Raw genomic sequence first — 24,161 nt, 5'->3', positions numbered from 1 at the left:
AGGGGTTTGGCCCCTCCTAGACCAGCCAGAACAGGGTGGCCAGATGCAGAATCGCAGAATCTTAACTGTCCCCTCATCACTGGAGCAGCTCCATTCAGGGTCCGTAGGCCACCCCCATCCTCCGAAGTCCACAAGACATTAGGACCAGTGTTGTCTGAAAATGTCATTTTTATTTAAAGCACAAAAATTGAGACATAACATATACATTTATACATGAAGAAAAAAACACCAGAAAGTTTACAAAACCTTGGTCACTGCCACTATCATTCAGTGGCTCTGGGGCTGGTGAGCTGGCCGTTTGCAGGCTGCCTCGGGATGGGATCCAGGTTCCAGAGGCAGGCAACTGGCCAGCTTTTTGAGAGGTCCCCTCAGTCCACACACCCACCCCTACAGCCTTTGGAGGACAGGGTACAGGTTTTACCTGGGGACTCCCAGGTGCCCATCACACTGACACACCTGAGGAATCCCCAGGAACAGTGAAAGGTGACCTAGGTTCTACTCAGGGTATGGAGCCTGGAACCCTCAGAAAAAATGGCTCATCAGTCCAGCATGAAGGGGTACAGTTCTGGACTGATTCTTCCTGCCCTCCCTAAGAGTCATACAGATGACTTATTGCTGATAGTGGAAGGCAGAGTAGAGTAGAATCTGAGGCCATGGTAAAGGGCTGCTATCCCTCAGGAGGAGAGGAAATCAAACAAACAGGGCCAAACCACACCAGTACAACCAGACTCCACCCTCCTAGAAAACTGCCAAAGGCTGGGCAAGACAACTTGGGGCCAATGTCTTTTATCCCTCCCCACCCCACTCCCACATCCCAACAATCCCATTGCACATTCAGTAAGTCTAAAAAGGGAAGAGCTCAGAGAGGGCCCCAGAGGGCACAGGCGCTGCCCATACCAGGAAGGTGCAGGGGGCACTAAAGGTCTATGAATCTGTGAGAAACGTTAAGGCAGGGAAGAGCCTGGGGCGACCACGCCAGAGGCTCTGGAAGCCCAGAGACCACCCCAGAGTGATCTGGGGAACAGAGCCTGCCATCCACCTGGACTGCAGTTCACTTAAAGGGCAGCCCTTGGGAGACTACCCCAAGCCTGGGAGGGAAGGAAAGGAAGGACTGTGGAAGCCACAGGCTTTTTGTGTGGAGCCATATTTGGGCCAGGCCTGCTAGGGGAGAAGTGAAGTCCCAGGACCCTGGAGAAGTAAGACTCCACCTGGATGGGCCCAGGTCAGCTGCTGATCCCAAGTACGTACGTGTATGTGCGTGGGTACGGGGAAGTGAACTTCAGTCCCACAGCTTTGAATCCTACCAAACTACCACCAGAGAAGGAAAGACTGTTTTGTTTTGTTTTTGTTTTTGTTTTTTTCCTGTTATGTAAAAAATAAGTCCCTGTCCCTCCCTCCCCTTCTCGGGCAGAACGGAGAGCTGGTTGCTGAGGAAGGAGGAAGAACTCCGGCAAGACCCTCCCCCGGTCTGTGCTGGGCATAACCACTGTTTAAGGCACCCACGGAAAGTGCAGCTACAAGGCAGGCAAGAGAAAAGGCTGGGGCAGAGGAAGGACAGTCAGGGGGACTAGTTCCCCTGGAAGGCTCCTCGGGCAGCATTTGAGGCAGCGCTGCGGAAGGTCCTGTTGCTGAAGATGCCCTGGGAAAACTCCTCCTGGGCCTGCTGGAAACTGGCCCCCGTCCGGCGGTATAGGGAGTGCACCTGGGGAAAGAGGCGGGGGTGAGAAGGCCGCCCTGGAGTCCCACCTGACCTCCCATCCAGAGCCTTGGTGACAGCTGCTGGACCTCTGGGACCCGGGAAGCCCAAATGCTCTAGTGATGGGCTCGAGGCAAAGGCAGGAGAGGGGTGCCGGCTTCCTTGGGCTGCTGTTGGGCCAGCACCCAGCACTCACCCGCTTCAGAAGGAAGAGTGAGAGCACGGCACATAGGGTGAAGAAGCCAGCCACCACCATCATGATGATTGACACAGCCAAGTGGTCTTTCTTCAGTGTAGACAGGGCTGCGATCCAACCACTGCAAAGGGAGGAGGCGGCCAGAAGGGACACAGTGGGAATGGGCCCCAGAGGTCCCTGTGAGGTGTTCTTCTCTAAGTGGCCGCTGTATGCTGACCAGCCACCACCCAGGCACCTCCCTCCAGCACAGAGCCCAGGGGGCCACGAGCCCTTGGCCTGGGAGAGGCCAGGCCTCTGCGAAGGCTGAAGGGAAGGGCCCCACACGGCCCTCACAGTCAGGAGTAGCATGGGGGAGGGCCTTTTCCTGCTCTTCTAGGGGACGTGGAAAGCCTGGCTGCTTGCTTCCAAGGGCCCCCTCTGGGAAGGAGGACCACTGGCCAAGCCATCGTATTCATCCTGTCACCTCAGCTCCTCCTGCTGGGGCCCAGGGCAGCCCCTCTGCCTCCAGCATCACGTTCCTGGCCCCAGTGTCCTTATCTATAAAAGGGGATATCCTCACACTGCCTGAATTAAATAAGAACTTACCACAAAGCCACAGTTCTCAAAATAGTGCAGTACTGGTATAAGGACAGACATACAGATCAATGGAATAGAACTGAGAGTCCAGAAACAAACTGATAATTCTATCATCAACTGATTTTTGACAGGGATGCCAAGACCAGTAAATGGGGAAAGAATCCACATGGAAAACAATGAAGCTGGTCCTTCACTTCAACCATACACAAAAATTAACCCCAGATGGATCAGAGACCTGGGGCGCCTGGGTGGCTCAGTCGGTTAAGCGGCTGATTCTTGGTCTTGACTCAGGTCACGATCTCATGATTCAGGAGTTTTAGCCCTGCGTTGGGCTCTGTGTTGGCGGTGCAGAGCCTGCTTGAGATTCTGTCTCTCCCTCTCTCTGCCCCTTCCCGGCTCCCTCTCTCTCTCAAAATAAATAAACTTTATGGGGTGCCTGGGTGGCTCAGTCGGTTAAGCGTCCGACTTCAGCTCAGGTCATGATCTCGCAGTCTGTGGGTTCGAGCCCCGCACTGGGCTCTGTGCTGACAGCTCAGAGCCTGGAGCCTGCTTCCGATTCTGTGTCTCCCTCCCTCTCTCTGCCCCTCCCCTGCTCATGCTCTGTCTCTCTCTGTCGCAAAAATAAAAAAAAAACATTAAAAAACAAACAAACAAACAAACAAAAGGGGCGCCTGGGTGGCTCAGTGGGTTGAGCGTCTGACTTCAGCTCAGGTCATGACCTCACGTTGAGTTCGAGCCCCGCGTCAGGCTCTGTGCTGACAGTTCAGAGCCTGGAGCCTGCTTCAGATTCTGTGTCTCCCTCTCTCTCTGCCCTCCCTGCTCATGCTCTCTGTCTCTCAAAAATAAATAAATGTAAAAAAAAAAAAAAAATTTTTTTTTAAAAACAAAAAACTTTGTGCGTCAAAGGACACTTATCACAAGAATGAGAAAAATAATACACAGGGGGGAGAAAATGTGTTCACTACATATCTGATAGGGAGCTGGTATCCAGACTATATAAAGAAGTCAACAACAAAAAGACAACCCAATTACTAGAGAAAGACTTGAATAGACATTTCTCCAAAGATACACAAATGGCCAACATCATTAGTCATTCAGGAAATGTCAATCAAAAAACAGTGAGGGGGGTGCCTGGGTGGCTTGTTGGTTAAGTGCCAATTTTGGCTCAGGTCATGATCTCAAGGTCCATGGGTTTGAGCCCTGTGTTGGGCTCCGTGCTGACAGCTCAGAGCCTGGAGCCTGCTTTGGATTTCATGTCTCTCTCTCTCTGCCCCTCCCCAACCCATGCTGTCTCTCTCAAAAATAAATGTTAAAGTTTAAAAACAAAAACAAAAACAAAACAAAACAAAAAACAGTGAGGTATCTTACCTCTAGGCTGGGAAAAAAAACAAACCAAACCAGAGTTGGTGAGAATGTGGAAAAACCAGAGCCCTCACACACCGCCAATGGAATGGTACAGACTTCCATCTGACCCCACAATTCCACTCCTACATACATACTCAAAAGAACTGAAAATAGGTGTTCAACAGCTCGTACAAAAACGTTCATAGCAGCAGTATTCACAACAGCAAAAAGGTGGAAAAACCCCAGGGTCTATCAATTGATGAGTGGATAAGCAGATGGATGGGATATGATTCAGCCATAAAAAGGGATGAAATACTAATCCATGTTACAACATGAGCCTTAAAAACATTATGCTGAGGGGCGCCTGGGTGGCTCAGTCGGTTAAGCGTCCGACTTCGGCTCAGGTCACGATCTCGCGGTCCGTGGGTTCGAGCCCCACGTCAGGCTCTGTGCTGACCGCTCGGAGCCTGGAGCCTGTTTCAGATTCTGTGTCTCCCTCTCTCTCTGCCCCTCCCCCGCTCATGCTCTGTCTCTCTCTGTCTCAAAAATAAATAAACATTAAAAAAAATTAAAAAAAAAACCAAACATTATGCTGAGAGAAGCCAAACACAAAAAGCCACCTACTGTATGGTTCCATTTATATGAAATGTCCAGAATAGGCTGATCCAGAGACAGACAGCAGCTTAACAGCTGCCAGGGGCTCGGGGAAGGAGGGATTAAGTATGGCGTTTTCCTTTGGGGTGATATAGCGTTTCCTGGAACTAGACAGTAGTGAGGGCTGCACAACACTGTGGATCTACTACACACCACTGAATGTTCTGCTTTAAGACGGTTTAAGTAGTAAATAAAACAAATGTTATTTGTTTCACAATCTGTGAACAAACTGATTGATTTCACAATCAGTAACAAGAAAGGAGGATTACATCCACCCAGCTGTGGGGGGCCGGAGGTGAGGTGAGGAAGGCACTGGGAAACTGGGGGCTGCAGGGCTCAAGAGGGAAGCCCAGGCAGGTCATGGGGGCAGGGGGGCGGCGGAGGGGAGTCCGGACCAGAACTCAAGCCTTCTGACTCCGAGTCTAGAAGCAAACAGCAGTTAGGCCACAGCCTGTCTTCCAGGATCTCACTAAGAGTAGTGAGTAATGAAACCGGGTCACCAATCAAAGAGAAAAGGGCCAGATTAGAAACAGCAAGGTGAGGGGTGCCCGGGTGGCTCAGTTAAGCATCCAACTTCAGCTCAGGTCATGATCTCACCATTACTGAATTCGAGCCCCAGGTCAGACTCTGTGCTGGCAGCTCAGAGCCTGGAGCCTCCTTTGGACTCTGTGACTCCCTCTCTCTCTGTCCCTCCCCTGCTCACTCTCTGTCTCTTAAAAAATAAATAAACGTTAAAAAAAATTTTTTTTTTTTTAAAAAGAAACAGCAAGGTGAGAGGGAAGAGGGGTGGTGGGAGGGCAGCGGGGACGTGCTCGGAGTGCAAGGTGAGTCAGCCCCTCCCTCCTCTCTGGATCAGCTGCACTGGAGGAAGGGGACCAAAATAGTGCAGCCCTTCCAGGCCCAGGCTTTCAGCCAAGCGTCAGCCTGACCATTCTGTGATGTTCCCTGTGCACTGGGGCGGAAAGGAAAACATCAGCCATCAGGTTTTCTTTCTAAGGCTAATTCTGAACTGAGGACTACAGCGCCCAGGAAACTCAAGCCAGTTATATGCTCAAAGCAAGAAGGAGGCAATCCAGGAGAGAGGCTAGGGCTCCATCTCCTGACATTACAGGGCCTCTGGGAAAAGTCACAGCACAGAGTGTGCAAAAGCCAGGGCATCTGTCAGCAGCTGCCCAAATCCAAGAGCTTGTCTGGGGCCTGGAGAAGTAGCCCTAGCCTCTGGGAGGGCGTGGCCAGAGAAAAGGAATAAATGCAGTCCTCCATAGGACTTAGGCCAGGTAGCCTAAGGACTCAGGGCAAGTCCACTTACAATGCCCCAGAAAGTGGTAGATGAGGCAAGACAGTGAGTTGGTGAGCGGTGAAGAACTGGGGGCGGTGCACGGAGGCAGAGGCAAGTCCACCCAACCCCTCTCCCGGCTAGGGTAGAAGACAGGTCATCTGCGAGGGCCCTCTGGGAATGAGGATAGCAGAGCGAGAGAGGCCAAGCCACCTCTAAAATGTAATTCCATCGTGCTGCCCCAGGTCTCACCTGTCCCCCAGGCCAGGGATGCCAACCAGTTGGATGATGTAGATCCCTATTTGACAAAAAAATACGAAGAAGAATACAAAGAAGCTGAAAGAGTTGTCAGACCTGTGGAGAGAGGGGGAAATCCAAAGTCACAAGAGGGCTTGGGGCTCATTCCTCAGGTTCCTCACTTGGCATGGCATCGGTCCTCATTAGGAGCCAGGAGGCAGGATGGGAGCACAGACAGCTCCAGGGGACCAGCCACATTGTCCATAAGGACACAGACACCCACAACCATAATCAAAACAGGCTTGCCCCTCCTTGCCTTCCAGTTTAAGGGGTCAATGCTTGACCCCTTACTCAAAGAGCTAATAAAGTAGTTGCTCACTCAAAAGAACAATATAAAGAGCCTAACAGTCCATTTCCTGGTGTATGTGTTTGCATTTCATAGAAGGCAAGAAAATCTAAGCCAAAGGTATAAATATCTAATAATAAAACTGTAGGCCTGGGTGGAAGAAAAGGTATTTGGGGAGCACAGAACCCTAGACCAGACCTCCAGCTCCATGTCCTTGAGGGCTAGAATAGATTGAGGCCGCAGGTCTCCTCTGCAGAGTACATGGGAGGGTTCAGTCATTGCCCCCCAACTTCCCGGGGCCTGATAGGCTCCCAGGCCTGAAAGCATCAACTCCGAGGCACAACTGCACAAGCCCTAGGGGTCTGTGAGGTAGCTCCACTCAGGTCCACAGTATTTATTCTAGGTCAACTGCTTTGGCACTCAGCAGGCTCAAGAGAGCCTGGAGTGATAAGCCATGGAGAGCTTATCAAAGTCAGACTTTCTGAGAGTAGCTAATGCTTCAGAAGGGGGTTGAGCAGCCCCTCCCTCTACCCAGGATCTGAAATCCTAATGCACCAGACAGAATGGGAGCAGTGAGAACACAGGGAAGAGCTGCAGACCCCTCCCTAGATCTCCCATGCCTAACCCAAGGACAGTGTCCAGAGCAGACCCCAGGCACAACAACTTAGGAAAATGGCTCCTGATCCGTGTCTGCTCTCACTGTGGGTGGGAATGGGAAAGTGGATTTCCCCAACAACCTATTCTGCTCTAAGACTAGGATGGGGCCCCTGGGCTTAAGGCCCTTGGCCTGCTACCTGGGATGCCAGTCATACACTGACCCCTTGTCCAAGCCCCACTCACCTGAAGGCTTTATAGATGGGTCGGTACCAACACAGGAAGGCACAGGGGGTGAAGATGATAAACCACAGGATCGAAAGGCCAAAGTTCACTCCGTTGGTGCTGTCAACTAAGAACCAGGCCAGGCAGGCAAGCAGGTTCAGAAACAGAGTCACCGAGTGCACTGGGGAGGGGGAGGAGAGAGAGATACGGGCTCGTGCCAAGGTGACTGAAGGATTCCCAGGCATGGTGAACCACCCCCTGGGAGGACATGAGGTCCATACAGTGAGGGGAGCTGCAGAAATACTACAGGACCTTCGTCTGCACCTAGGTGCAGTGAGCAACCAGATCCTGATTTTCTGGGGCAGCAAAACCAGGGACCAAACCACGTTCCTAAGAGGTGAAGGGACGGCCCAGATATATGATGGGGGTGGGGAGTGGCAGTGAAAGGAAGGTGCAGACTCAAGGGCTGATCCTTGAGGGAAAGAAGCCCTTGGAGACTCCTGTCCCTGTCCCTAGATGGCCCACACTGGAGCTACAGGGAGTAGCTGGGCTACTTGTGTAGAGGGAGGCCTTCACCTAAAGGTGGCCTTTTAATGCAACGAGCCCCACAGGAACTCTGAAGCCTCCCATTAGTCTCACTCTACGTGATCCATGGTGTGAACTGGCCCTTCTGGGGAGGTTCCCAGCACAGGGAGTAGACTGTGGAGGGCCAATTAGGGGGGCAGAAGGTACCTTCTACCCTGGCCCAGCACTGAGGAAGGTTGGAGTCTGCGGGGAGGAGCAGCCGGAGCGCAGAAAGGGCCCTGGAGTCACACCTCATTTCACCCATAAGCTCAAGAGGGCCAGGGCAGGACTCACACATCCAGAGATAGTAGAGCATCTTGCATATCCGCTGGTAGTCAGCAGGGATTTCTACCGAGAAATCCTGATAGAAGCAGGGCTTGACAGGGCACCAGAAGGGCAGGGGCGGCCAGTTGTTCTCTCTCACTGTGCAGAAAGACGCGACGAGGTGAGGCCCAGCCTCCACAGCAGCATGGCAGGGTGCACACTCCAGCAGTTTACGGGCCAAACCAGGGCTCCAGAAGGGCACCGGCAAGTGGGGCTCAGGGTCTCCATGGGTAGGGGGTGGGATGGGAAAAGGGTGATGGGACACGAACACACACAAGCCTGCTCCAAGGTTAACAGAGCCCAAATGCACTGACAAACAGAGCAAAATGGCCTATGTGATTATTTTTATGAACAACCAACCCATAAGCACAAGGGGTCATCTTCGTGAAGATGAAGGGGAATTGCAGGACCAGTGTCCCTACTTCAGCAAAAATTTCAGGGCTGGGAAGGAGTGCAGAAATAACCACACCCGCTAGGTCCACACTGCAGGTCTCCTGGCCTCCATCTCCCTGCCCTGCCTGGCACTAGCACCAGGGCTGCTCTAAGATGATCAAAAGCCCGACAGGGGTCCAGGGCTGCCCCAGGACAAGCAGGCTCAGGAAGAGCTCCCGTGCCAGGCCTGGCAGCCCAGGGCCCGGCAGCCTCCCTTACCATGTAAGTTGGCCACAGTGTTCTGTAGCTCCCGCTCCTTGCGCTCCAGCTCGGCTGCTTTCCTGTCCAGTTCTTCCTGCTGCCGGAGCAGACTCGCCTGGGCTGCGGAGGCCACGGCCTGGGTGGCACGGAAGTGGAGCAGCCGGACACGGGAGACAGAGGGGCAATGTCAGTCGTCAGTGTGAGCAGAAAGTCAGAAGGGCCTTGCCCCATGCAGGGAGAGACAGTCCCAGCTCCATGCTGTCTTGGGTACCAGAGACCACCACAGACAGGCCAAGGTGACCTGTCTCCTACTGCCTGGACACCACCTCTGTCCCCTTAGCCGTTAACCAGCCTTAATCTGGGATCAGGGATGAAGGGGAGACCCCTGAGCTGGAGATGAGAGAATATTCCCCCATTCTGGAATGCAGGCAAAGTTCAGTTACACTGACCTCTGGGGTAACAGCGAAGGGAAAACGGCATCACAAGAGACTAAGCTGTAGCCAGAAACCCAGAGAGCTGCACCTCATCTGAAGAGCCTGGAGGGTGTGTGTGCACAGGGGAAACAGTGCAACCTGCTAGCAGTGAGTGCGGAGGGGACACGTGAGGACAGATCACGTGCACCTGGAGCCTCATGGATCCATATTTAAGTACCACCCCACTACACCCCCAGGAGCTGACCCTTTGAGGTCCACCTGAAAATGTGACCGGCTACACCCCAGTGCAGCCCCCTAGGCTTGGCCCTGCTCTGCCCGGCTTTGATGACGTGCGGAGTCCAAGCTTCATCCCCTGTCCAGAAAGAGTCTCTGAGTGAGGCACCTAGGGAACGTGAGGCCAAGCAGAGCTGGCCCTGGCGTTTCAGCCCAGGGCCCCACTCCTTCCAGGGGCTACGGCTGTTGGGGCCTGGTTATTCCCGAAGTCTACAGTCGTTTTAGGAAACAGGTATCAGACCAGTCACCTCGCAGAACGGTAAGCCAGACATAGGTGTATATATGTGTGCGCACGTGCACGCGCGCATATGCACACACACACACCCTCGCTCTCTCACTCTCTCCAAAAGGCGTTCTCCAAAGAGCCAAGGCTGACTTTAGCAGGTCAATTTCAGGCACTGGGGGCCAAAGCAGGACCAGAATGGACGATCCTGGACCATGCTGAACATCTCAGCCTTCCCTCCCAAGTCTGGTCAGAAGGCGAGAGCCTCTTGGGGCCCACGAGAGCCCAAAGCCCGGCTTGGGCCTTGCCCTCCCTCATGCTCATCTACACTTCGCCTACCTTCGGAAGCTTTTGCATGTAGCTGTCTCTGAGAATACTATCTCCTCCTAGTAGCATCTGCCTCTCTGAGAGCTCGCTCACTGCCAGGAATCTGGTAGGCAGGAACCTGCTGGCCTGTCTACGCAGGAGCTGCAACATACAACTCCACTGTGGGTCATGCTCACTGGGGTGGTGAGACGCACGGGGCAGGACGGCGAGGTGATGGGGAGTCGAGTGTCAGACACAAAGCAGACAAGATTCACGGTATTTGGTGAAGGGACAAAGGAAAATAGGAAGGAAGGCAGAAATAAAAGAGGCTAAAAAAAGAAAAGAGAGAGAGAGAGAGACAGAGGGAGGGAGGACAGGAGAATGGATAAGTGGATGGATAGATTGATTGATTCGGGGCCCTGAGTGAGAGGACAAACCAAAGGCCCCACGAGGATCCGGAATGGCACAACAGAGGCAAATGCTCTCTCTGAAGGCACCAACGACCCTAGCCTGGTTATTGTTTGGTGGTGGTAATGGGGTGGGGGTGAGGATATAGGCTGGCTGAGCAGACCCTCCATGTGTAAGTGACCAGCTCCAAAGAGATTATCAAAAGGGCCCTTAAAGGGCAGCCAGGAATTAAGGTCCTCTGTCCACCTCCTCCCCCAGTCTCAGGGCTCAGCTACTGGTGCTACCCTCTCAGGAAAAAAGAGGCAAAGGGATTTTTGTCAACAGTACCTGGGGGGTTGGCTGGGTTGGTTCCACTGAGGGCTGGAGAACCGCCGGCAGCGAGGGCCCAGGGAGCTGTGTGACAGGAACTGTTGTCGCTGCATTTGTCTGCGTGGGACACACCAAAGGAGGCAGATGAGTAGGGCTCCACTAGTTGGCCACACGGGGGCAGACCCACAGTGGGGTGAGTGCTGTGCCCCTGCCTGTGAGGGACATTCCCTCTGGGGCAGGCCTCAGCCTGGCCCTGCAGATTCTTAGCCTTTGAGCCTCATGCTCTGGGCAATGTGATGCTTCACCTGGCCCCCCTGGCCTTGCTGGAGCCACAGCTTCTCAGCACTGTCCTGTCCTCTTCACGGAGGGGCCCAGATGACAAATCCCAAGGGGAGAACTGCTGACTTCTTCATCCTTATCCCCACCCCAAGTTCACGTTAGGACTGCAGTTTCTCAGAGCTGTCTCTGCCTCTGCCAAGGCTCCTTGCCTCAGAAACCTGGCACCACCCACGGGACCCAGGGACTCAGAAAGAGGGCACGCTCACCAACCTCGGAGAAGGGGTTGAATTCAGCCAGGCCACCTTGTGGGGCATTGGTCAGCTGGGTCACGGAGGGATCCTGCAAAGGTAAAAAGCAAAACAAACAAAAACAGCCATGAGCCACTGGGGAGAAGAGAGAACCATCTCTTGGCCCCTCCCAGGCCAGCAGGCCTCAGGGATACAGGGCTGAGGTGAGGCCCTTCCTGGTGGCCTGAAAAGCCTCTCCAGAAAGGGTCCTCTGCCCAGCCCCTGCCACACCAGAGCTGCAACCTCTTCTCCCTTTCTGGGAAAGGAGTTCAGCCCCAATGACTTCCCAGAAGAGACCTAGAGCAAGCTTTACATTCTGAGACCTCAAGACAGACACTACCATGTCCTTGTTGTGCCCTTTACAGATTCAAGAGTTTACAGTATTTACCTCCGGGGACTGAGTAGTTTGGGGGGGGAGGGACTGCATGGTAGGAATACTCACTTTTTAATTTATAACCTTGCTGTACTGTTTTATTATTTTACAGAAAGCATTTATTCCTATTTATTTTAAGAAGTTTATTTATTTATTTTGAGAGAGGGACAGCACGCAAGTGGGGAAGGAGCAGAGAGAGAGAGGGAGAAAGAGAATCCCAAGCAAGCTCTGCACCAGCAATGCAGAGCCCAATGAGGGGCTCGAACTTGCACACTACAATATCATGACCTGAGCCAAAGTTGGACACTTAACTGACTGAGCCACTCAGGTGCCCCTTATTATTTTTTTTTTTTAAGCTCATTTATTTTAAGAGGGGGAGAGACAGAGAGAGTGGGCTTGTGCCCGCACACACAGGGAGAGGCAGAGATAGAGAACCCCAAGCAGGCTCTGTACTGTTAGTGCAGAGCCTGACATGGGGCTCAAACTCACAAACCATGAGATCATGAACTAAACCGAAATCAAGAGTCGGACACTTAACCGACTGAGCCACTCAGGCACCCTCTCCTCTTATTTTTTAAAGGATGGTTTAAGGTTCTGGAACAAAAACACACTGCGGGCTGCCAGTACTGATTTTGTTAAATCAGGCACACTTGCTAAGAACAGAGGCATGAAGGGCTCAGATGAAAAGCGGAGAGAATGTTTTTGGGTTCATTTTTTTTTTCCCCTCAAGAAAATGCAAAAATGTCCTTCAGAACGCAGTCTTTCCCTGAGTTTTCAATTTTCCCTTCTCCATCTGACCTCTTCCAAGGCCAGCCCTCCCGCCTAGGGCCTGCACAGCACTTCCGGTCATCTCCTCCACCGAGCACCTCCCTGATGGCCTGGGGCCACTTGGCCTCATCTCACCCCCTCCCAGCACTCCATCATCCTTTCCCCTTCCCCGTACGTAATAGGTATGGGGCTCAAGTCCAGCTCCACAGCGATGCCTGGGCTCTGGGAGGAGCAGCTGTGAAGGCTGGGCACACCACGGCTGGACTCTGCCAAGGCCCAGGTTACAAGGCCTCCCCTAGGCCCCGCTCTGTGTACCTAACCCCCATCCCTCACTTCTGGTCCACAGGCTCCCATCCTGCTGTCCTGGCCTCACCTCCACCAAGAATCCACAGACTGGATTCTCAAACACAATATTAACATTAGACAGACCCTCAGGGAACAACCCCCTCAATTCTTTAGAGGTGGAAACAGATCCTACTGTGGTGCCGTACTTGTCCTAGGTCTCAAGATGGCCGGCTCCCTCTTCTGTACATTCACAGAATGTCAGCAGTGAGCGTGTTCTCTGATGTTTTTCACACATACTAACTCTCATCTTCCCACCTGGGTCTCCAGTTCCTGAAGAGTGAGACTGTGGCTGGCTGGCCCCTGGGCCCAGAGCCCCAACTCACTTCTCTCTAGACGTACCTCATCTCTGGACCCCACCCAATTTCCTCCGCAAGGAGACAATGTGGCTATGTCCATTCTGCTGGACAGCATTCCTGCCCGGTGGCCCCTGAAACTTAAAGGGACAAGGTGAGGTTCAGAAGGCCACCTGAGATGGAGGAACTGGCCTTGAGGTTATTTATTGGCTGAATGATTTCTCCCAGAATTACTGGGCTGACTTTCTGCAAGGAAGATCTGGAGCTCAGGTTCCATTCCCCTTTCTGACTCAGCAAACACCAAGCCACAGCACAGTGAGTGAGCTGAAGTCACTGAAATCAGATCCACCATGCAAGGAACTGGTTACCTGAGTGTCACAGGACAGAAGACAGAGGGGTGGCTCTGGTAGCTGTTTCGGACGCTGACCCACATGTCTGGCTGAGGTGCGTGCGTTTAACAGGCAACCTTCAGACCCATGCAGAGATGTCATTTTCTTTACCAAGGTCAGCCAGAAGAGGATTCTGGGGGTGGGCAAGCTGACTACTCTGTCCATAGTGATCTCTCCTTTTCCTAAAGTCTTAAAGCTTGGTCCTTTACCCCTCACCAGACTTGCCATAAACAAATACTGTCTCCACCAGCATGCTGTAACCTCCACAGCCAGATGCTTCTCTCTCAAGTTCATACTTCTGGCTCCAGTGCTTGGGGAAGGGCCGATGCAGAGCAGAAAGTCAAACAGTATTTGACAGTATGTGCCACATGCTCTCCTCTACTTTCTCTGGGTGATACTGCCCCAAAGCTGGAGGGTACCTGCATCACTGTGGCAGCCCCAGGGCCCACAAGCACCCTGCCTCGGAAGACGGTCCTGGAACCTTCTGGGAGACCTGGGTGCTTTCTGAAAGATGAGAAGCTCAGGCCTGGTGAAAGAGGAAGGGAGCTGACATTTACTGAGTGTCCTTATACAATGATGCGATTTTGAAGTTCTAGTCACCCCAGAACCGGCCACTGTGTCGAGTTGTCAGAAAAGAAGGTTCTACCAGCTTTCCTCAACCTGGTTCTTCAAAAGAATTAAGGCCCAGTGCCCTAAGGCATCCACTGTCTGAAATGACTTGACTTCTCTCCTGTGCATCTAGAATAATCCTGGTTCTATTCCATCCTTGAAAGAACAGAGATAAATCGTCACTTCAACCAGCTTCTGAACCCTGTGGCTCAGCTGAGGTGTCCCCTCATGCAACCTCATGACCACCCCGTGAGGGATGTCTTTTTAGATTGCAGCTGGAGAAAGCCCCGCCTCAGAGAAGGGAAGTGGCTCGTCCAAGATCCCAGGGGTGGTGGCTGAGCCAGATTCTGAATTCAAGTTGTCTGTATCCAGGGACACGAGTGGGCAAGGTGAGGGTCTACCTTGTTCAGCAGTGTACCCCCAAAGCCTAGGGCACTTGACAAACGGAAGGTGCTCAATGTGTGGTTGAATGAATGAAGCCCCCTCCTGAGGAACACTGACAGGACACCATGAGTGACCAAGACAACTACTTCTGCTCAGTTTTTTATTCCTGGACTTCAGGGAAGTCCTTGGGGGAACACCTGTGTTAGGAGACATGCAGCGAGTCTTGCACTAAGGACCACACTGACTGGTCTGAATGAAGACCCTCAGCTTCTACTCTGAGTCACAAGTAATGAGTCAACAGCAGCAAGCTTCTTTCCCACTAAGCATCAGCTGGCTCGGAAGTGGGTCAAGTAGTCATTTCAAAGGATGGCGAGAGCTAAGTCTCACCTACAGAGAGGTAACCCAAAACCCCCCTGGTACACAAAGGACTGAGCCTGGCTAATGCCCTTTACTGAATACATAACAAAGAAAATGCTCCTGCACTCGGTTCTTTTCATTCTGGGAAGAGTCACAAACAGTGTGAGTGACAAACCAAGATCAACAGGATGCAGCTCTTGACCTTCTGGAGCGGATGACTGTCGCAGAGACACGTGCACATAGTACAAGAGCCCAGGGCAGAGTGAAAAAGAGGGGAAGGGAGGCCAGGGAGCGGAGGAGAGGCTCACCACTGCTGGGGCAGGGGAACCCTTCGTGTGGCTGGGGTGTGAGGACCCAGAGGAAAAGAGGCAGGCGCTGGAGCTCTGCCGGGAAGGGCCTTGAAAAACACATTCGTTTCCAGTTTGGCAATCACTTTCCATGTCACAGGTGTCGGCTGTGCTTGAGCTGTGACTCTTTCTTGCTTTCGCCTCCTACACTCCACCCAAGCTCCCAGTGTGGGGTTTATTTCAGGCTCCAAATAAACACATTAAATAAATACCTCATGAGCTAAAAAAACTCGGCCATTCTCTCTGGGAGGCAGAGTTACCAATAGTTTGGAACTCTTGGGAAGTCCTATTTGCTTTGGAGACAAGGCTGTGTGTCATAGGACAAAAGAGGGCAATCATCCCCCAACCAAGTGGCTAGGTCCCAAGTAAAAAGAGCCACAGATAACCTCGGTACTCTCTTACCTGAAAATCCATCCTAAGGAAATATGACACAAATATGTAAAAATCTGTACCTGCAAAGAGATTTATTGCACCAGTGCTTACAATAGGAGGAAAAAAATCAGGAAATGACTTAACTGTCCAACGACAGTGAGCCCAAGAATGTTTTGGTACACATCCCCTCAATGGCCTGAACAGCCATTAAAAATCACAGCTATGGGGCACCTGCATGGCTCAGTTGGTTAAGCGTCCAACTCTCAGTTTTGGCTAAGGTCATAATCTCTCAGATTGTGAGTTCAAGCCCCACATCGGGCTCCGTGCTGACAGAATGGGCTTGCTTGGGATTCTCTCTCTGCCCCTACCACCCCTCTCCAAATAAATAAATAAAATTTATTTTTAAAATAAATAAATAATCACAGCTATAAACATAGAGCAGCAATATGGAAAAGACTTTGTTATATGAATACCACATAACAATTTTGTCAAAAGCATTCATGTGAAAAGAGACTGGCAGGAAAACACATCAGAACAACAATGGTTGCAAAAGACTGGCAGAAATACAAATGATCTATTTTGTCTTCTGAATTTTCCACAATGTGATGTTATTTTTACCTTAAAAGCACACATACCCACACATTTTTAAAAAGAGCCTGAGGACCCATCAAATGAGCAACGTGCACCCAGGCCTCTCTCCTTGCCACAGCAGTGATGGACACAGTGGCCCAGAAAAGTGAGGCTGACCCACCTGGCCTGGCGCCCGAGGCCCTCCCGGACCTGGTGCCAGCACCCCTGGCGGCAGCCTGTCCTTGGTCAAACTGAGACACTTGTCATCTCCTTCCACCTTCGTTTACTCCCTAGGCGAACCGTCCCACGCCAAGTGCGGGGCTAGGACCCTGACCAAAAAGCCTTGGTTCCTGCCCTCAAGAAGTGGACAGGACAGAGAACAAGAAGCCAAGGCAGGAAGTGACAGCACGTGACTAGTGCAGGGCCAGGGCTGATGGGAGGGCTTCACAGAGGAGGGAGGGACTAAGCTGTCTGGGAGTCAGGGTAGGCTTCACGGAGATGGCACCTGAGTTGGATCTTGAGAGAGGACAAAAGTTTAGCAAGAACTAAGGAGGGAGGCAAGAGCAGCACTGTGGGGCACCTGGGTGCCTCAGTCAGTTAAGCACCTGGCTCAGGTCATGATCTTACAGTTTGTGGGTTCAAGCCCCACACTGGGCTCTGCACTGATGACACAGAACCTGCGTGAGATTCTGGCTCTCCTCTCTGCCCCTCACCTGCTTGTGCTTTCTCTCAAAATAAATGAATAAACATTAAAAAAAAAAAAAAAAGCAACATGTGCAAAGGCAAACACACCTCTATGTGTTCAGGGCACAGGATGTGGGGCAACTCAATAGGGTGGAGGCCGGAACTCACCCAAGACAGGAGGACAAAGGACACAGAAGTTTATTGAAAACACTGCAAGGGAGCAGCGGGCAGGACAGCAAAGGAAAGACTGTCAAGAGGCAGTGCTGGGGGCTGGAGTTATGGGGGGGAGGTGACGAGGTATGGGAATGCACAAAATATTCCTTTTCGGTACCTGTAGCCAATTGTCAGTAGTCCATTGGTCAGCCAGGACTAATGGCTATTTTGAGGTGGGTCGCCTAAAGAGCCTGTTTGCATACAGCCCAGTGGTCACTCTGGGCCCTTTTACCTTACTCAGGTTTCCACCACTGAGGTCTGTTGCTGAAAAGTGGCCTCTATACAGAAGGTTCCGGGGGCCGTGCAGTGAAGAGAGACAGAAGCCAGGAGTGCCAAGGAACCAGCCTGAACAAAGGGTTGAGCCAGACAGCAGGAGTTTGGACTCCACCCATGAGAGGTGGAGGACAACTAGAGACTGTCATCTCTGCCACGGTGAGGAGAGCACAGTGAGAGGGGAGGGAGGACTGGCCGGGGCCACAGTCCACAGGGGTGATGGTGAGGACTGAACTAAAAGCATGATAACTGGGGGTGGAGAAGAGGCGACAGACTCCAGAGGCCCTGCTCAGGTAGATGCCACGGGCTCAGCCACTTTCTAGGGCAAGAAAGGGGGAGGGGAAGGGAAGTTGAGGAACTCAGTGGCTAACTTGGGTGACCGGGGAACAGTGCCACCCCTGAGCAAGATTAGTGATCACGGGAGAGGAACAGGCTTTTCAGGAGCGGGTGTGTGAAAGCAGGTGCCCCATGTTTGTTTTTTTAAAGTAGGCTCCATGCCCAAAGTGGGACTTCAACTCACGACCCTGAGAGCAAGAGTTTCAAGGCACCTGTGTGGCTTAGTTGGTTAAGCATCTAATTCTTGATTTCAGCTCAGGTCATGATCTCATGGTTTCTGAGATCGAGCCCCAAGTCAGGCCCTGCACTGACAGTGAGGTGCCTGCTTGGGATTCATTCTCTCTCTCTCTCTCTCTCTCTCTCTCTCCCTCTCTCTCTCTCTGCCCCGCCCCTGCTCATGCTTGCTTGCTCATGTGTGTGCTGTCTCTCCCTCTCTCAAAATAAATAAATAAACTAAAAAAAAAAAAAAAAAAAAAAGAATTGCATGTTCTTAAAAAAAAAGAAAAGGGTTGCATGCCCTACTAATGGAGCCAGCCACGAGCCCCTAGAGCAGCTCTAGATCTGGGATCACTGGGATGTGGATGCTATTCTGAAGCCGCAGTGAAAGACGACTTCAGTTGCCTCCATTGTGACCTCACGCTTTCTAGTTGGGTTCTTCTTTCCAGTTGGTCTCTGCGCTCAGGCTGAAGACCCTAAGGGCAGAGCATCCCCTGATGAGAACAGGGAACTGAAATTACCCCCTCAAGCAACAAGAACTGCCCTGAGCCAGCAAGGCCCCACACCTGACTGACTCCAAGACTATGCTCGACTTGACCTTCACTGCCCACCTACATGTACACACCCACCACTGTCCCACATTTTCCTTATATAAACCTGAAGTATTTTCGGCACTTTGGAGACAGTCTGAGCTGCTAGTCCGCCGTCTTCCCGGTGTTGGTCTTGCTGAAATAAACTCCTTTCTTGTTCCACCACTGCTCGTCTCTCTGCCTCTGGATTCTGTCAGCGTCCAGTGGCCGAACCTGGTCTGTATGGGACCCCTGTGCGCCTTGGCTATAGTGTAAATGGAAAACCTTACTCAGAGAGGTATACAGTGAGAACAAAGTCAAAGGACAGAACTGCAGCCTTCACAGCCTCAAAACAGGTGGAAGGAGGTGAGCGCCCCAGTGTTAAAGAGGCTGAGGGCAGACAGAAGTACAGGAGAGACTGCCAGGCGAGTGAGTGTGCCACAAGCAGCAGACGTGTCCCAGGCCAGTGGTCAGAGAGGTGGCAGGCTTTAAGAGGGAGGAGGCGCCTGGGGCTGCGGGGCCACAGTATGCACAAGTGCCTTTTGCTTCTTGGTGCTCTGTCACCTGAAATATGAAATATCCTCTCTTCCCATCCGCTCTCGGCCTGAGCCTTTCTACCAAAGGACTCTGCTCTTCCTCCTCAGATCCCTCATAGTTCCTTCTGCCAAGTTTCGAATGCCTTCATCATACCCACGGTGTGTTATCATTGAACAGCTAGCATTTCTTGGCTCTCCTGCCAGATCAGAAGCGCTGGCAGGCCGTGGGCTCATTTACCTCAGTCTCCTGCACAGGCCCTTGGAGCAGCAGGAGCTCAGTGATGTGCATAAATGTGTAGGCACCTCAAAGGAGCACTGCTGGGCGGGTCACACCTTGGTAATGTGCACTGGCACTCTTCTCTGAAAGAGTGGCAAGGACCCCTTGTTTGTCCTGGTTAAATATTACCATTTCTCTGAGCACAGGATTATCCTACTCCAAGTAGCTCCAAAGAAAACTTAACAGAATTGTAGGGTTAAAGTCCAGCTGTGTCTCTGACCAAGTGCTTTTGAATCACCCAGCCTGGCTCCAGGTGCCAGCCATAAAGGCAGGGAGATAACTCCCATCCCCCTTACCCTCACCCCCACCCCCCGGATCTGGCAGCTGTCTGGACTCAAACTATATGAACTTCACCATTTTCAAATTTCTTGAGACAATGCTCCTGTTCCACAGGAAAGTTCTAACAGGTCCATCTGGTGGTTGTAAGAATTCCCAAAGCTACAGTCAAGCTGGAGCCCACCCTCTCTGGGAAGTGTCTGTGCAGGGAACTTTGTTCGCACCCAAATCACGTTTCTGCCACCACTTTCTCCTCCCACAGGAGAGAAAAGTTTTAAATCCTCGGGAAGCAGCCACACCACCGAGATTATCTTTTAACTGCAAGGAGGCAACGTGTGAAAGTGATATTCTGCGATCTGGCAACTCATGGCACTGAAAGGCCTTCTCTGTTCAGCACCACCAGCTAGTTCACACACACACCCCCACCCCCCCCACCCCCCACCCCCACCCCGCCTTGAAGAAATGCCCAGTAGGAAAGCAGCCCCAGCACTGGTCTGGGTGACCTGCTTGTTAGCTAAGCGCTGAAAACTCAAATGGGCACGATGCCCACCTTTAGCCCTCTACTTCTTCACCACCTGACAAGACTGCCTGAGAAATTTTGGGGATCAGACATGCTGGAATCGGTCCATAGTAGGACCCGAAGATCCAGAGAGTACAAAGCAGATGCACCATAATAAGCACAGGAATTAGGGAGTGCCAGGGGGAGGTTGTGAAATCGGCAACACTTGGCTTGCAGTTTCCTGCTTCCGCCTGGAAGTTTGGTAAAACCTCTGCTGCACTCCTTTTGCATTTAAAGGTTGCTGTTTAAAACTTTTAAACAAACAAACCTTTAAAACTTTGCATTCACAGCTCTTCCTTTGCAGGAAGTTTGCTAAGAATCTCAAGTATAACTCCACACAGAGAAGAGGTCATATAAGCCCACACCCACATTGCAGGGCGGGGAGGTGGGTGGAAGTAGGAGGTGGATAAAAAACAAGGGTAAAGGAGTCAATTTAAAGGCACACCAGAAGTTGCAGGGCATATCACAAGAGTTAGCAGAAAAAGGATTCCATGGTTGGATAACTGAGAAATTCTGGGTCAGATCAAGTTGTGCTAGGGGTGCCTGGGTGGCTCAGTCGGTTGGGCATCCGACTTCGGCTCAGGTCATGATCTCACAGTTTGCGGGTTCGAGCCCCACGTTGGGCTCTGTGCTGACAGCTCAGAGCCTGGAGCTTGCTTTGGATTCTGTCTCCTTCTCTCTCTGCCCCTCCCCACTTGGGCTCTCTCTGTCTCTCAAAAATAAATAAATGAAACAAAAAAAATTTTTTAATTAAAAAAAAGTTGAGCAAATGTCTTTATTGCAGGATTGCTCAGAGCCTTTAACAAACAAGTCTTGCCAATCTTTAAGAAAAAAATAGTGATTCCCAAAATTGTTTGACCACATAACCCTGAGCACCTTGCAGGACTGGTTATTACTCAGAACATAACTGCTATAAAGTACTATCCTGGGGCGCCTGGGTGGCTCACTTGATTAGGCGTCCAACTCTTGGTTTCAGCTCAGGTCATGATCTCATAGTTCGTGGGATTGAGACTCGCTTGGGATTCTCTCTCACCCTCTCTCTGCCCCTCCCCTGCTTGCACGCACAAGCATGAGCGCTCTCTCTCTCAAACTTGTAAAAAATAAATAAAGTACTATCTTAAAAAGCACAGTATAATCTGTATTATCCCAGCCCCACACACTGGGGAAAAAAACTTGCATAGCTAATACTAATTAGCAAATGGTAAAACTCACTTGGCTAGTACTAATCACCCCTACCAGTACTCTCAAGAATGGGGACAGTGATGACGAAGCTGGCCTAAATAACCCCCACGCAGTTTAAGACCAATATCTGAACTTCAAAAACCTTTAAAACAGCAAGGTCCTGAGAACGAGACCCAGATCTAGGCCCCTTCCCACTGCAAATTAGCTGGTGACTCTGGCAGGTACCATCCTCACTGGGTTCCTGGCTTCCTCCTCTCTAAACCGAGGGGTTAGAATAGATTCCTGAGGATGTTCCCAGCTCCAGTACTCCACCATGGACTCTGAACACTACACTTTCATGAACCACCACGGAGTGATGGAAAGCATGACTCTGCTCTGAAAGCTGGCTAGGTGTGACAGTTTCTGAGTCTGCTGCCTCTCCCCTTGTTTTCTCCTGAGCTCCGTGCTAACACCCTGTGTAAATGAAGCTGGGTTCACACCCAGTCACCCAAGGGCTGCACCCTTCCCATGTCCCAGCCCTGGCAGTCAGGAAAGCAGACACCAGCATCACAAAAAGGGAGGGCAGCTCTCCAGGTGAAAGAGCTTGGGGGGGGAGGGGAGGGGGCATCACGTCCAAAGTTCCTTCTCCCCGAAGAACTGTGCACCAAGAGGAAAAACACGGCCCAGGGTAAGGAGGAGCAGAGTCCCAGCCAGCCAGCTCTTGTCTTCCCACACAGGATTCCCCCACCAGATGTTGTTCTTTACAGGACCACAGCTGCTTCCTGTCCTGCCATATCCTGGAGCTGCCTGATGGACAGACTGTCTCGGTGAATGCAGAAGTTGCTTCTACCACAGTTTGCACAATCATTCCTGGGGCTGGAGATGTGGTTTAAGACTAAGACTTTCAAGCTGCTATTAATCTTGGGCAGCACTCGGGCCAACTATCTCGCCCACTGCTAGCACTGGAGACAAGCTCTCCGCATCTCTGGATGGCTGACTGCTTCTGGCAGACAGCAGCAGACATTTTATTTCCAATTCTGACAGAGGGGGAAAAAAAAGCAAATCATTACACAGAACACACTCCAAAAGACTACTAGATCCCACTCTCTCTGCTCCTCCCCTGCTCATGCTGTCTCAAAAATAAAGATTAAAAAAAAAAATTTTTTTTTTTTTAAATGGGGTGCCTGGGTGGCTCAGTCGGTTAAGTGTCCCACTTCGGCTCAGGTCATGATCTCGCAGTTCGTGGGTTCGAGCCCCGCGTCGGGCTCTGTGCTGACAGGTCAAAGCCTGGAGCCTGCTTCGGATTCTGTGTTTCCTTCTCTCTCTGTTCCTCCCCTGCTCACCCTCTGTCTCTCTCTCAAAAAAAAATAAAGATTAAAAAAATTTTTTAAGACTACTAGATCCCAGTGTCATACAGCAGTTCTGTAATTAAACCAAACTGTTACCAGATGACACTGGCAGGGGAAAAAAAATGCAAATGCTTTTTTCTTTACTTAACTAATAGAGATGACTGAATTACATAAGAGACAAGGTCCTTGCAAAGGTCTGTCAAGAAGCATTAAGTTGTAAGAGGAATGTTCAGGATGTTACAAAGACCAAGCTACCAAAATTTGCTTTGAGGGCTCCCTTTGACTAAGTACCTTGAGACCAAGAAAGAAACATAAAATGTTCACTCCCCTGAGAGTGTACAATTATTCCCTTCTAGTCTCCTTTGTCTTTGCACCGACCTTGAAGGAATTCAAGGGGAGAAACCTCACCCTCAAAGTACTTTCCCCACGCCTGCAGGAAACTCTGCAGCTGCCAATGACCAGATAAAGCACAAGCAAGATGAGTTAATGTGCCTAGTAACATACTGACAGAGCAGAAACCTCAGGGCTCATAAATCACCAGTCAGCACAATTAAGCTTCTCTAGAACCGGTTTTGAGCAGACATGAAAAGGAGGCACAGGAGATTTGGAGTTAACAGGAGCCCCAGCCTGTCACTGTGCAAAAGATTACCTCTGGATTACCCCTGTATCCTAGCTCAGAGGCAGAAAGGTTTCCGCTTTAAGTAGGAAGACTTCTTCAGCTATCCTTTGTTCAAAAGGTCAAGCCAGCTCAAAGGTCAGCACATCTCAACTCCCTAGCCAACACACGCGTCCATCAGACCAACATTCCTTGTGTTTCAAGACCCTCAGAGCCCCCTCACTTTTCCTCCCTCCCTAACCAGGGCTCTCTCTCCTGTCTAGCCAAATCCCAGTCCAAAATAGACCCATAGCCAAAGTGTGGAATTCTTTTCAAGTCCGTATTTCAGCGTGCGTCGGTTATCCCCACACCCTCTTCCAACCTTCCTAGCAAATCTCCTAGCAAAAAGATTTGCGAGATTTCCTAGCAAATCTCGGTGGGTCTCCTATACCTTGTAGGCTAGTTTGGCTGTTCCGAGAGTGGGGGGGGGGGGGGGGAGAGTGGAACGTGGCATGTTACCACATTTCTCTGTCCCACTAGAGGCTTCTACCTCTTCATTATGTTGTTGTCACCCCCCTCTCCTAACGTGACTCAAAGCAGGTGTCTCCCCAAGACTGCGGGATGTAGTAGCCACACCTCCCACACAGGTGAAGTCGCTTCTCTCCCCGACCGTATGCTTCCCCACCAATGTCCGGCCAAAGGGGCTAGCTACATCCGGGGAGCTAGAGGGTCCTACCACTTCTTCCCAGGCTACAGCGTCCCGCCCCTCCGCAGTTCCACCTGCTGCTAGTCCCGCCCCCCAGACACTACGAAAGGCCAGCCCTCAGAGCCCATTCTCCCATTGGGCAGACAGGCCGTCTCCTACGCCACGTCTCTCTGCTCCAGCGAGAGGCCCGGGCGGTGGCCTTTGGCACCGGGGAGAAGTGAGTTGGGGGCTCTACCTGGAAGGGGTTTACGTCCACTGGGTCTGCGAAGGGATTGGTATCGAAGGACGACATGGCGGTCGGGGACTGACCGGCGAGCTCCGCGAGTGCTTCGGCCTCCGGGCACCCAGACCCAGCGGCGCTCTCCGTGCCAACCCTCCACTTCCGGGAGCGAAGCAGCCGTTCTGGCGCAGGCGCAGCAC

At 51.7% G+C, this 24,161-nt stretch overlaps 1 protein-coding gene across 2 annotated transcripts; it reads right to left on the bottom strand.

Moving 5' to 3' along the window:
- Nucleotides 1-150: 150 nt before the first annotated feature.
- Nucleotides 151-24,161, bottom strand: SCAMP2 (secretory carrier membrane protein 2). Of its 2 annotated transcripts, XM_058737034.1 has the most exons (10): nt 23,977-24,161; nt 11,168-11,236; nt 10,637-10,735; nt 9,935-10,063; nt 8,684-8,801; nt 8,003-8,131; nt 7,166-7,325; nt 5,995-6,096; nt 1,893-2,013; nt 151-1,702 (listed from the first exon to the last, which is right to left on the bottom strand). In XM_058737034.1, the coding sequence occupies exons 1-10, from the start codon at nt 24,031-24,033 to the stop codon at nt 1,568-1,570; spliced, it is 1,119 nt and encodes a 372-aa protein (XP_058593017.1). In that variant the 5' UTR covers nt 24,034-24,161; the 3' UTR covers nt 151-1,567. The 2 variants fall into 2 exon arrangements, with proteins under 2 accessions (XP_058593017.1, XP_058593016.1); XM_058737033.1 differs by lacking the exon at nt 9,935-10,063 and having other exon boundaries at nt 23,977-24,157.

The sequence above is a fragment of the Neofelis nebulosa genome, chromosome 7 (genome assembly GCF_028018385.1).
Source record: "Neofelis nebulosa isolate mNeoNeb1 chromosome 7, mNeoNeb1.pri, whole genome shotgun sequence".
In the NCBI taxonomy this organism is placed as follows: domain Eukaryota; kingdom Metazoa; phylum Chordata; class Mammalia; order Carnivora; family Felidae; genus Neofelis; species Neofelis nebulosa.
Note: the sequence above shows the minus strand (reverse complement) of the source record. Positions and strands in the feature narration are given on the sequence as shown.